The sequence below is a fragment of the Empidonax traillii genome, unplaced genomic scaffold, assembly GCF_003031625.1.
Source record: "Empidonax traillii isolate 1590-97213 ecotype Southwest subspecies unplaced genomic scaffold, ASM303162v1 scaffold645:size365152, whole genome shotgun sequence".
Lineage (NCBI taxonomy): Eukaryota > Metazoa > Chordata > Aves > Passeriformes > Tyrannidae > Empidonax > Empidonax traillii.
The window spans coordinates 71016-85772 of NW_020955838.1; the positions used below are offsets into that span (position 1 = coordinate 71016).

General features: G+C 36.3%; 1 protein-coding gene across 1 annotated transcript in view; it reads right to left on the minus strand.

The window, feature by feature from the left end:
• The window catches only part of TMEM131 (transmembrane protein 131), a 93421-nt gene that overhangs the window by 57975 nt on the left and 20689 nt on the right, over positions 1–14757 (minus strand). Inside the window, exon 3 of the mRNA XM_027899127.1 lies at positions 5231–5271. Within this exon, the coding sequence (XP_027754928.1) occupies positions 5231–5271 (41 nt within the window). The remainder of the gene's footprint in view (positions 1–5230; positions 5272–14757) is intronic.

Here is a 14757-nt window from a genome sequence, read left to right on the forward strand (position 1 = left end):
ACAATCAATCAATAACTCACAACAGAAATTGTAAGAAAAAAAATACAAAGCAGTTTCATTGACTGAAACTTTTTCTTTTATTCAAAATGATGTGATTGTGACCACACTCAAGTATCTCTGTAATTCTGTAACACTTTATTTTGGGCTGAGTAAAAATTGTATTCCTATAATATAACAAAATGGGGAGACAATAATGTAAAAAAAGAAACAAACAAACAAACAAAAACCCACAAAAAGCCACCCAAACCACAAAACCAAACAGGAAAGGCTAAAGAATAGCTCAAAATCAATATCCCCTGAACAGATCAAGACCAAGAGCTTTTTTTTTTTCTTCGGATGCACATGTTACTGATATTGAAATAGCATTCTTGTTTTAGATCCTTGACTTTGAATCAATCCCAAATGCCCAAAGATCGAGCTGCAGCCACTTGTCCTGGCTAAGCAAAGATACTCCACAAACCCACTCAGGGCAGCAGAAACACCTAGATCTGCCTCAACAGAGGCAACAGCCAGGAAATGGAAGGGGCAGGCACATGCAGCTCGCCTTAGGAAAGCTGAGGCCTTGAGCTCAATCAATCCAATTCCATTCAGCGTAATTCCAGGAAAACTAATTATTGATCAAATTCACGTCTTTCCATACTGCAGAACAAGAAAGTTATTTACAGGAGTAAAAATTTAAGAACAGCACGTGACAACTGTATCCTCTCACAGCGCTGTTCTGGGCAACAAAAACAGTGTAACAAGTCAGAAGCTTTGTAAATAAAAATACAATGCCTTAATGATACACTCAAACTCCACAACTGAACCTATGTATGCTGATCAATTTACAGGTCTGTAAATTTGCATGTTGAAGCATCTTTAATCCTACTTAGAGATTAGTCATTAAAAATAGCTTTATCCACACAAAAGAAATAAAACACTCTCAGGGCAGGAACAGGCAAAGTCAGTCAGCTTTAGTATACAGTTCCCTATGTGTGTGTGTGCACACAGATGCCACGTGTATGCAGATCACATGACAGAAGTAAAGGTTTAGGACATAAATAGGAACAACTGTTCAGATCTACAAAAAAATTACAATTCTTGCTACTATTGAGTGCTGCTGTGACTCATTACAGTTGCCAAACAATACTGTTTAGCCTTCTCGGGCTAAAATCTAACCTCACAGAAAAAACACTCAATAAAGTGGAGTTTACAAAGACATTGGACATAAAAGAATATAACTGGAAAATTATACAGGCAGTGATGTTTTGAAAGAGCAAAACAAGGGGATAGTATGACTTCAAAGTTTATGGTACAATTTTGAAAACCATTTAGAGTGTGGTTATAAATTAAAATGGACAAAAAAACCCCCATGTACCTTCACTGTCAAGATAACACTAAACAGAGATCATTCTTCGATAGCAATTTTAAAAATAATTCTGTCAATTTCTTCCAAATTGAAAAACTCTGAATGGTCAGACAGCACTTCTTTTTTATTGCTTATTATTGATAAAAAGACACGAACTCCTCTTATGGACAAGTTATTAGAAAAATTTACAATATTTACAAAAGCCATAATTAAATACCTTTATTTCAAATGCACTGAAAATACTGTCAAGAGTAACTTGACCAATCGGAACATACACAATTCTCCACATATATGAAAAGCTTAGGCAACATTTTCTCAGACCACAAAGCTATATTATCCTGGAGAGCCAGTCAGACAGCATAGAAAGTTAAAATGGGTAAAATTTGGTTAAGGCAGCGACATCATCTTGAATGCCAACTATTGTAATAGAAGCAACAACTGTAATAAGATTCAAATGGGAACAGGCAATATTGGAATTCCCAAACTTCGCATAGTGAAAGGCCCAACATGAGTCAACTTGCAGCAGACTAGAAAATGATGATAATGTCTGCTCTGCTAGGCACTTGCTCACCAAAGGCTGGATACACCCATGGGTAGGGCAACTTTACAGTATAATGACATTCAGTTAATTACTATTGTATGCATGTAGAACTATGGCTCCCGGTCTTATATCACAATTGAAACATTTTTCCTTCCCTACCCCTGGAAGTTCTCTAACTTTTAAAGCCAAGGATAAAAACATGAAAAGGAAAAGATGCACGCAGAAGAGAAGACTACTGATACCTTCCAGCAAGCTGCAGTCATCTGAACCTGTAATTTAAATGGTCTCAACACCTTTATCCTTCTGCAACAAGTTTGATTTTAAGAATGAGACTTGAGAGTGACCTACACGCAGTCCCCAACATGATCATTATCCTCACTGTTCCATCCACACTGTCATCCAAGTGAGTGGGCAATTACCTCAATTACCAACTACCGTATTGCTACCACCCAGAAGCAATCTACTATCAGACGCAACTCACTGAAGTGCAGCTTCATGTCTCAATAAAGTCAGTCACAGATGCAGTTATAAAATGGTAAAAATTAATGCCTGAAAAGACTGTGGGTGATATGGATGTCCATCTCTGCTGAGCCACAATATTCATCCATCTTAAGGACATTCTGCAGCACTTCTGTAACGCTTTGCTGTTTATCACAGACTACTAGCTACTGATAATTTTGGATAATCCATGCACATCTTTGCACTTGTAGACCAAGAAAGTGCTGTCAAATACAGTATTTAAAGATTTCTGCAAACTTGGGCAGCAACTGTTGCTCTGTATCCTCACATTACCTTTCTAGCTGTTCTGGGATTTCTGGAGGAGGTCTGTGCTCTGTGGAATCTTATCTGTAACATCTTTAACTGCTACTGCAGAAAATTCAAATCTCAGCATACTCTACATATATTTTTCCCACATTACTTTACCAGTTGTTTAAAGGGTTTTATTTCCTCTCCTGTGCCATAAATTGTGAAGGAATATAGACAACAGCACCAAACCGTGGAACAGAAAGAGACCTTATGATTTTATTTAGCAACACAACCTCTTAAAAAGCTGATACTTTATTTCTATTACCATGAAATCAAATAAAAGTGTTTCTAAAAATAACCAATTTGACCTTTTAAAATGAAAAATACCTCACAGTGGGTGCTTTTTGTGCCAGAATATCTTAGAAAGAGCCACCACAAGGACTCTTTTAGCTAAAAATGTTCTGTAAGTAACCTGAATGCAACCACAATTCGTTAATATTTAAAAATAAGGCTGAGCTGCATATATCAGAAAATGTGTTTTTAATTTTATAGTTAAAATTATTTTAGAAATATGGCTATTAATTACTGCCTCAGTGAGACACTGGACTCCCACTAAACAATTGACCACTTCACTATCTGACAGCAGCCACTGCTACAAATGCACACAAATTAAGACTAGCAACAATTTTTTTTCCATAACTACCCAGACAGTGATAGGCTCAGTTATGCCAACATTAATCCTGTATCAGGAAAACATACTCATGATATCAGGCATTAAACTTCAAAGCTACCAATTCCTAGCTGGGGGGTGGGCTGTCTGAGGAAAGGGTGGGGAAAGAGAAGGGAGAAGCTTGAATAGATACACTGTAACCTGACCATGGGCAAGAACAAAAATTAAACTACTCGTTCATTTCCCTCCTTCCAATTAGTGCTAAAAAAGCAGATCAAAGAACTGAATAAACTGTCTAAATAGGAAAGAAACATCTGCAAGCTACACCAATAAAAAGATATTATAATCTCTATTAAGGACAAAGAAAGAGAAATCATCTAGAGAAGTACTAGTTTTAGCAATGACATTGAAAAAAGTCACCTAAAAAAATGCATAAAGGAAAGGTTCATGCAAAACCACTAACAGACAGGCAGCAAATTGGGTATTTACTATGTAACATGGCACAGAAGAGTCTGCAATGCAGATCATTTATCACACTGTGACTGAACCCCAAATAGACCAGTACTCTGAAGTGGAATGGACTACTTTCCTGGCAGACCTGGAGATTTTTCAAGTATCTAAACTAGTGCTTTAATAGAACACATTCTAGAACACTGAAATTTCCAACACAGAAAGCAATCTTCTTAGTTGAGAAATTAGAAGAAAAAATTCTGGAGGCAAATCTAATCCATGGCCTCAAACTCAAGAACCACCAAATTCAGTTGTTTTCTGGGAGACAAAAATATTGCACATATTGCACTAGATGCCAATATTTGCACTTTCTGCCACTGAGACCTGATGATTTAAACAAGACACTATTCCATTTTTAAAGTATCTACATAAAGTATGGCTCTATCCAAGGCAAAATACACTAATCACAGTTAAGTTCAATTGCCATTCCTATAAATTCATGTTCTCATATCTGCAATCTGACTGACATACTGCAGCACATAGCTACAGTTATGTTCCTGTCCACAGCTAGAGATTTTAGAGATTTTTCAAAACTTGCAAAAAGAAGGAACTTAAGCCCACATTTAAGCAACTATACACATAGCAAAGTAAGAATTAATCCAAAATGAAAAAAAGAGAATAGTTCTTTTACTAGATTTTCTGAGAAGTAACAGGAAACAGCCTCATGGAAAAAACATAGCTGTATTTACTGAAAGTACACCATGACAATTTGTTTAATGCTATTGTACAAGAAACAAGCTTCAATATTACTGTTCAATGTACTCATTAATAAACAAGAATATCTGATGATTCTCTAAAGAAAAATTAGGGAACAGGGGAAAAAAGGGCCACTTTTTTTCCTTCTCAAATATTATACATGTCAAGTTCTTTGATAATAGATTATGCCTTTGGGATGGAAGAGGATGGGACAGGGTCACGGGTTGTTCAGCTGGGGAGGGACTTTTCACAAGTGCATGTAGTGACAGGAAAAGGGGGAATGACCTTAAACTGAAGGAGGGAAGGTTTAGATTAGGTATTAGGAAGAAATTCTTTACTGTGAGGGTGGTGAGAACTGGAACAGGTTGCCTAGCGAAGCTGTGGATGCCCCATCCCTGAAAATGTTCAAGGTCAGGCTGGATGGGGCTTTGAGACACCTGGTATAGTAGAAGGTACCCCTGCCCAAGGCAGGGGGTCTGGAACTAAATGATCTTTAAGGTCCCTTCCAACCCAAACTGTTCTGCCATTTTATGATTTAGCTGCCCAATATTAAAAACCGGCTTACATTTTAGTTTCATTTCCTTCATATGAGAAAAATAATTTTAAAAAAAGCACAATTTGTATTGGATCTTCTTGACACTAAAACTTTATTATTCTTATAAAAAGTACCACAAATCTTGCAATTAAAGTCTATATAAATTTTTAGAAATATGCTTACCTTTTCTGTTGATATGAACTGAGGCCTAAAGTTGTCTCAGTCTGCAAAAGAAAAAAAAAAAAAAGCTTTTAAGACATTGACACCGCTACACTTCCTGTGTAACTGCCCAACTGCCATAAGTTAATAGATCAGACCCTGAAAGACAAAAGAAGTTCTGATCTGGAGCAGAAAACGCAAATTGGCTTTTCCCAACTAAAGAAATCAAGCCTCCATTGAAAGACTGTTTGGCCCATGACAAGAACTGCGGTCACTTCCAACGGTAAGAATTCCTACAAACTGTAAAACAACCGGCAACTTAACAACTTAAAAATCCAGAGAAGTAAAAAAGTCCAGGAAATCATAACACTGTATAAAACAAAAGAAAAACCTAGCACAGATGTGAGAAACGAATAAAAAAGAAAAGCATATAAACCAAGTAACAGTCAAGCAATTATCTCATTGATGTAATTTAACACCTAGAAAACAAAGAAGGCTATAATCTCCATTTGACTAGGAAACTTCATCTCCTCTCCTAATGATCTCCTAGCCTCTATTATTCATACCTTTCCTTCCACTCTGCTGGACATTACGGTTAATTACCTGAAAACAAGGAGGTTAGGTTGTCCAGGGATTTCCAATTAGTTTACCCTTGTATAGGAAATACCAACTGGCCTAGAAGGCTGCATATGGAATGTCCTCCTGATGCAGCTAACGTTTAAACACATCTGCCTTTGAAAACTTCTGTCTTCCCACAGGATCTGGAGATGAAATTGAGGATTTTAGTCCTCCTCTTACAGATTTCATGGCCAAGCTGAATATTTATCTCCTGAGAGTGGGAAGAAAGCTTACAGGTCTTCTAAAGTCTGTGGTGCACCTTGGCTCTTCCAAGTTCACCTCTAGTATAAGGATATTGCTTGTTTGCAAGGGGAATGCAAATTGGTCACATTTCAGAACTAGAAGTCAAGTCCCTTAGCTGGACACTTCATTGATTTCGTATTTCTCCTACAAATTATACTTTCTTTTTTTTTGTTTTTCCTAAGATAAAAGTATTTTTAAATAGTTTATTTTTCAATTATCTTTATTTAAAATACATTTTATTAGAGGAATTTTTATTTTGCTTTTTGAAGACACTTTTTGGAAATTTTATTACTACTATTAAATCACAGTCTACAAACATTAGTGTTTGATTCACCTCAAGGATCAAGTCTAGACTGTAAATCTAAGTAGTTTCAGATTGAAAATTAAATTATTTGCTTTAGTCACCCTCCAATTTGCATCAAACTGAAGAAAGCTGGAAGTGTATTACTCACCATTGTAAAATAAAGCTAATCTGCTTGTAACTTGAGGATTTATTTGCAATCTTGAAAGTCTAGGTAGAGCATTAATTATATTTTTTTGGTTTAAAACCTCTGAAATAGAGTCAGACTGCCTTGCTGAAGGGACACTGCAGAAAGGCATTCACACAAAATTACGCTTTGCAGTACAGTGCAGTTTTTCCTCCCTGAATAGAACACTGAGAGACAAGGTAAGTTGTTTTCTACTGTCAATTTTATTGTAATTTAAAAGTCAGCAAGCTTTCACTTAAACTTACCTATTGCGTTTGTACTGTAATCAAGAAAACAGGCCATTCCTTATTCTTCATTAAAAATACACTGGCTTGCAAAAGTTTCCATGTTTTCGTAGCTAAGGTATACTCCTCACATACTGATAAGCTTTTTGCTCAGCTTCTTAATTTTTGATGTCACACTTCATTTTCTACCTCCAGTAAGATATAAGTAAATACCTACTATACTGAAACAGTTTATAACAGGTTGTAAGAGAAATTCAACTAAAACGAAGAAAGAAGAAAAATGTTTTTGTGAACTCTTTATTTTCCTTTACCTATTAAACTGTCTTAATCTCAACACAAGAGTTTTCTCACTTTTATTTGCTCTTCAGATTCTCTCTCCCATTGCACTGGGGAAAGTGAGCAAGCAACTGTGTGGGGCTTAGCTGCTGGCTGGGGTTAGACCACAACAGCCACACTTACTCTATGAAGTTAACAGATACATAAAACACTCTGTAATCTTTACCAATGCCCTTGAAAGTGCATTATTCACTGCAATTAAATAAAAGCTTCCTTTCGATATTTTTTTTTCTGTTTGAAAACATAACCAAAGCATATAATTAAATCACCAGCAATTACCTGACAGTCAGATGATGGAGCTAACAGGTTCAGATCCTAAGACAGGGCAACTGAAATAGCCATTACCAACACTGTCCCATCCTGGACAATTAGTTCTGGCACTAACAAGACAGTATTTTCTAGTCTGTTTTAAATTATTTCACACAGAAAGTTGTTCATTATCAATGCTCTTAAGCATCATAATTTAAAGCCAATATTCCTAATTTTAGTCTCAGTCTAAGACTCCACCCAGGCCAACTTTTAGACAGAGGGCAGTGAGGATCACATTAAACTCCAGATAAATACAGGAACAAATGGAAATACAAATAATGGACAAAAGAGCAACTACTAAATAACCATGTCATTAACTGTTGGGAGTTAAATTATCTGACTGAACACTCAAGGTTTTCCCCTCTAGTTCTAAAATTACAAATTTGCTATGAAAATATTAAGTCTAATATCTGTAGATCAAGTTTAAAATGACAAATCACTCTGTTAAGACTCATAAACCTCAAATACATTTAAGAGTAAAAATCTATCAAAGATTCACTTACAAGGAAATGTCTGGGTTTTGCTTTCAGTTGTCTATTAAACAAGAAAAATTACTAATTAATTTTAATGACACTTTCTGTATTTTGAGCAGAAGCTGTTTGCTTTCTGGTTTGTTTGATGTTCTTGGTGGGTAATTTGTTATGTGGAATTTGTTGGGGTTTTTTAAGTTTGTTTGGACTTTGGATCAGGGTCAACCAAGAGCAAAGAAATAGCATACCAACTTCAGCAGCCATAGCATCATGGAACTGAACCAAAAATAAATCTCATGTGGCAGTTTCTATAATTATCACTCATTTTTATTACACGTCAATCTTTTGAGTTGTGCAGTAAACAAAAACATACAACTGAGTTCAGTTACAAGTCCCAAATACTTTTTTGTAAAATTTGATCTTCAAGTATAATTGTGGACCTATTGTACTACAGTCTGGCATGCTATTTTTCCTGTATGACTGCACAAAACTGTGAAACATAAATGCCAGGAAGTAAAACCATGTGTCTGATCAATCCACTATTTAAAGTGTAGGTTTTGTTTAATACTGCCTGTTTATCAGGAAAAGACAAATAACATTATGCTCTGTAATTAATATAGCTTAGTCTTTTCATCTGCAAAGGACACATTGTAAAAAACCAGAACTGGTAAAATACAATTTATATGAAACATTTATTATATCTTATGTACTGGAGGAACATTGCAAATAACAAAATATTGCAATGTACAGATCAGGACATAGGCCGCATACGCACACTAATAACGTTTCAAGATACATAATAAACCAAGTTACAGGGGAAAAACCTTCCACTGGATTAATATCCCAATCCAAATGCCTAACAACAAAAACTAAGGTCAGCACAAAAGAAACAGTACAAATATACAACTGAGTGGGAAAAATAAGCAGGAGAGGGAAAAATTACCAGTACCTCTTGACAGCACTGGGCATTTATAATCATAGAATCATAGAATCAACCGGGTTGGAAAAGACCTCCAAGTCCAACACTTGATCCAACACTGCCATGGTTACTAGACCATGGCACTCAGTGCCACATCCAGTCTCATCTTAAAAAACTCCAGGGACGGTGAATCCACCACCTCCCTGGGCAGCCCATTCCAATGTCTGATTACTCTCTGTAAAAAATTTCTTCCTAATATCCAGCCTAATCCTTCCACCCAAAAGGCTGTGCTCAAGTCTTGAACACAGGTGATTTTTTTTTTAATTTAAAGATAGCATATAACATTTAGGTTGTTGCTATTAACAGTTTCACGGTTTAGTTTCTGTCTTATATAACCCTAGAAAGATTAAACTATAAGTCAAGGGATTTCAGAATAAAGATCTTGAGAAAACTTGTACAATAAATTAGAAAATCTGAAGGCAGTCAGGCAGCACCGGTTTCAAGACTTGGAACAGTTTCTTTCCAGAGCCTCATATCCTCAAGAAAGATTTCACAGAGAATCTGTTACTCAATGCACACTTTACAGATGCAGTATAGTTGTGGAAGACACCAGATATCTTGCACACATGGAGACTCAAAACATACCTTATAGCTCGAAATTGTCTCTAAAAAAGTTGTTAGCTTTAGTCAGAACATAAAAACCAAAAAATACCACCAAAAAACCAATCACAACCACCAAGTCAATTTTAACATCTCACAATTTTTTTATAATAGCTATTCTTCACTTATTGCTAAGAGGTCATATTACCTGTCACTACACTCGGTTATCTAAACATAGGCATCCCCTGCCACTTTAGATAAATGCCCTAGGGCAACTTGCCTGATCTCAGACTGACGTCCAGGACTGTTTCTCCTATGCCCTGTGCCATATCTGCCAGGTCCACGTAAATCTCCAGGACAGCCCAGGACATCTCAAATAGCACTGGTTATTCATGTTTAGACAACTAAATTAGAGCTCAAAAGTCTTATACAAGGACCGTGGGGGCAAAGCAGGGAGGTTTTCTTAATCAAGACCTGGGGTTTCTGAGCACCAAATATTACTCTTTAATGTTAACAAAATTCTCAATAACCAAAGCTTTCTGTATTTCTATACAAGAGTATCCACACTAATTTAAAAGACTGTTACAGTCCGAAAGACTCATTCAGAACATTCTACATCTTGCTATTTTATAGTAAGGCTGCTTTCTTCTTGTAGAAAAGCTATGTGCTGCTTGCAACTAAATGTTGAGAGACAGCTACAAAGCCAATATGTAGATGGCAGCTTAAATCTTCATTGCTGCACTCATGAGCTCTATGCTAATAAGTAGTATAATTAAAAGAAACATAATTAATGATGAATATCTTGCTTAAGGTAATGAAAAAAATTAATGCTGTAATCTGAAAGGTAGCTGAAAGTGGACTGAACTGAGTCACTCTTGCCATTCTCTTTCATGACCCAAACTCACATAAGGAAACAAAAACATCACTTGACTTCAGCTGATGCAACACACGCTACTGACATCAGCTTTGCAACAGTCACTCCTGGGCACCAGTTAATTATTTTTAAACTAAAGCCTGGGGATGGCAATTCCTCTGAAGGGTTTCAGCTTCTCACAAGCAATGAAAATGAACTAAGATGGCTTTTATTCTTTTATAAAATCATACACAGGGGAAAGAAAGATCCAGAGGCCATTGAGTCAACTGTTGCTTAGGGGAGGTCTACTGCAGGTCGCTCACAGCTTTGGGCCATCGTGTTTTGGGTATCTCAAAAGACACAAATTCTACAACTTCTTTGGATAATCTGGTCCAGTGTTTGATTACCTCAAGCTTAAAAGGTTTTTTTCTTACATGGCTTTGGAGTGTATTATGCTGAAATCTGTGTCCAAAGCCTCTCATCCTCCCACTGAGCACAATGAAAAGCCTGGCTTCAGTCAATTCTACATTGCCCACAACAATCAGTTTTCCTTCTGATCTTCTCTTCTAAAGGCTGAAGAAATACATCCTAACATGAGAAGCCCTTCAGCCTCCTGATCATTCTGGTATCCCTCTGCTGTGCCTGCTCTACAATGTCTGTGCCTGCCTTGTACTGGGTAGCCCAGACTGGCCCCAGTACTCCAGCTGCAGCCCCACAGGTGTGGGGGTGGAGAATCACTCCCCTTATCTTCTGGCTCCAGATTTGTTCATACAGTTCAGTAAGTGGGCAGTTGTCTTTGCTACAGCAGTACATGGACAAGTTATGTTCAAACTGTCATCTATCATGTCTTTCCTGTGGTGCTGCTGCCCAACCTGTGCTGTCACACAGGGTTGTTCTCTCCCAGGTGCAGGCCTTGCACTTGCCTTAGCTGAATGTCATGAGGTTCTTGTCAGCCTGCCAAAGTCCCTCTGAATAGCAGCCTTGCCTTCCAGTGCAACAACCACTTTGCCCAATTTGTTACCATCTCCAAACTCACTGAGAATACTCTCCATCATCCACGCTGCTGCTGAAGACATTAGGCAGTACTGTCCTTGGTTCAGCTCCATCACGGGTAACCTATCACCAGCTGAACTTTGTACTGTACAACACACCCACGGAGGTCAATGGTCCAGCCACGTTATTCCCACTGCACCTCAGCAGTTTGGCTATACAGATATCAATGGAGATCATATCACAATCCTTTAAAAAGTCAATATACAATATAAAAATTTGAGTCAATTAAAAATTATACTTGGACTTCACTCCCTGAAAACACTGTTGTTAATACACCAGAACTGAATGGTTGTCACTTACATTAAGATACTTCTTTACTGTGCCACAGAGCATGAAATATAAGCCATGCTGAAAATACTAAAACTCATCCTATCGACATTGCCAATTCCCACACATGTAACTCTGTGTCCACAGCTTCTGTGTTACAAAGCCACCGGAAGTCATATTAAGGTCCTGTTCATTTGACACTTAGGACCATTTTAATTCTCATTACCAGTTTTTGTGGCTAGCAGTGAACAGCCGTTTATGAACATTGACAAACACGTATTAAGTATATATAATCACACAGGTTTTCTTTTTTCCCCTATTTCAGTTATTCTGCAAAGCAGTAAGTATCAGTAAAATATTTTCTAAGAGTTTATCGGTAAAAAAATCATTTCATACACTTAAGATTACTGCAGCAGATTCATGTTAGAAGAATTTGACTAAAAAGTCTTACCACTTTCTCACTTTAGGAATTTAAAAATACTATTACATACGTAGAAATCTGAATAAAAAATTGCTCACTCTAGAAAATAGTGGCCCCAAGTACATTGTGCAGAAGAACATTAGATGCCCAAGGTAAAAGCTCTAACAGCAAATGGAATGACGTGAGAAACAGCACTTTGTGAGCTAAAGACAAATGAAAATTTTGCTCTGAGAAAAAAAAAGTTTTCCTTTACTGTTCACTTTTAAAAACAAAGTCCGCAAAAATTGAGACAGTATGTTGGCTTAACATAAAAGGATAAATTATTAAAAGCAACAGTTGTACTTTATTTCAGCCCTCCTAATATTTGCAGATGACATCACCATCAGGAGTTTGAAGCATCTGTCAGGTCTGGACAAGAGTTCAAATAATCAGGACATGGAGGCTGGACACTGACAAAGAGAAGTTAAGCTGAAGGAGAGCTCAGATCTAAAACTGGAAACGGAATAAGTGACTAACTGGTAGCACACTAAAGAAAACAATGTGTCTGGAGAGCACAGTGAAATACAAACTATATGAGCATATAAAATGCTGTCAAAACCTTACAAGTCATTTTGGAATTACTAAAACAAGTGTTACTACACAGGGAAGGAACCACTCTGTCCTCTCTCAGAGCACTAATGTCCCAATTAAATGCAACACTTTAAATAGCGTATAGACAAATAAAAATCTAAAATAGAAATTATACAGACACCTGTAAATTACCTGCTATTGAAGAGAAAAACCAAGCCCGACATTGTATTTACATTATACTAATTTTACCCTATGTTCAGGATCTAAATAAGTTATCTGAAGAATTCAAAAATTTGTCGAGTCCTTATCCTTAAAGGGTTTCATTCATGTGAAGAATAGAAAAAGTAAGAAAATTCTCTCATTACAGTAATTTAACCCATGGACAAAAGTAGTGCAAATTTATTTAGATATAAACTTTTAATCTGAACACATATGCTAAAGAATAGAATTTTCACTTTTGCTCTGGCAAGGTGGAAGGTAAAACTACATGGTATAGCACTTTCTAAACCACAAACTGTAAGTCCACACCCAAAAAGTACTGTCTCTACCTTGCTACTGTTAACTACTGACATGAACTAATAAAATTTTCACATCAGTTTTTTTTTGCCAAATGTGATGCTTTTCTATTTAAAGATTTCTCCTTTTTCATAAATAATTGTTCTCAGTCTGGTAAAACCCAATATTTCAACACATTTCATTTATTTTTTTTACAATAAAAATGTTAAAATATGATTAAAAATATAAGGAGTATTTCACCAACAGTATGCACTCCAAATAAGTACCAAAAAAACAGTATCGAGAGGGATGACACTAACTGGAAGGAGCTGGCAAGAATCCCTAACAATGAAATTATTCAAGGCTTGGTATCTGATTTGTCTTACTTGGAAAGCAATTCTTTCTAACAAGAAAAAAGCTTGCTTCCACTGTAAAAATACCAAATTCTCAGGGAGTGCGGGAATAAACCAAAGCTGGAGAGGGCTTTGACACTTCAATGATTATTAGTCACTTTATGAACTGAATTTGTCATTTTTGATATTAAAAAAAAATGACTCAAAGGCGACAAAGCATTAGACAATACTGATTTACTCCCGCATCATGGTATTTGTGCTGTAATAATGGATGATCTACCATCAACAAACATTTCTGAAAATTTACAGAAAGCCCAAGTAACTGCTGTTCACAAGACCTAAGTCTGTTTTTACAACAGTGAATTTGCTTTGATTTTTTTTAATTGCAGTAAGTAGTCACAAGAGGTCACCATATTAAAATCTCTGTGAAAAAGAAACAAATTATTTGTAAGCTAGAGAAAACAGTATTTATCATTCTGATTAAAAGGAACAGGGTTTTGCTTACACAAAGGAACGGGGTTTGGCTTAAGAGCCACAACCATAATGTAAACCATACAAACCACTTACTAAAAATTGTATCTCTCTCATTTTGTTTCAGCAACGTATGAAGGTAAGTAGCAGCCAAATACAATCCAAAGCACTTGAAATTTTACAGTGCAACATGCAAAACTGCTTGACTTTGTTCTACCATATCTGAACTTGCATCTTGCAAAAAAGTTAAGAGTGATTAACAATCCATTTTACTTTCCCATCTTTATATGACTTACTGAGTGGTTCACAGCAGTACCATTACTATCAAGTTTAAGAACTACAGTGGTTAATAGAGTGCTAAAATAAGCAATATAATTACAGATTTGTAAGATTCATCTGAATCTTACAATATAGGTAAGTGAATTTGACTACACCGTCTTTATCTTAAAACACTGGGCTAACAATGTGTTTATAATTTTTATTAAACCACTTGTGTTGAACAAAATATATTCTAATAGAGTACATAAAAGAAAAGAAACTAAGCCTTGTTAAGTTTCTTTGTTTGTATTTACTGTGATATGTGGTATCTCCACACAAGTTAAAGAAATATTCAAAGAGTCAAAAGCTTCAATAAATGAGAGTGTAACCAGTAAATGGAAAATGTCACCACTCTACATGTTCACACATAAACCTACACTAGGTATCTATTATGAGAACATGACAGCTAAACAACTGGTTAATGAGGAACCCAGGGCTTTTTTGTTTGCTTGTTTGGTAGAGGGGATTTTTTGGTTTGGGGGTTTTTTTGCAGGGGGTGGGGAGCTGGTTTTTTGGCTTTTAATTGCTTTTCTGTCACTGTAA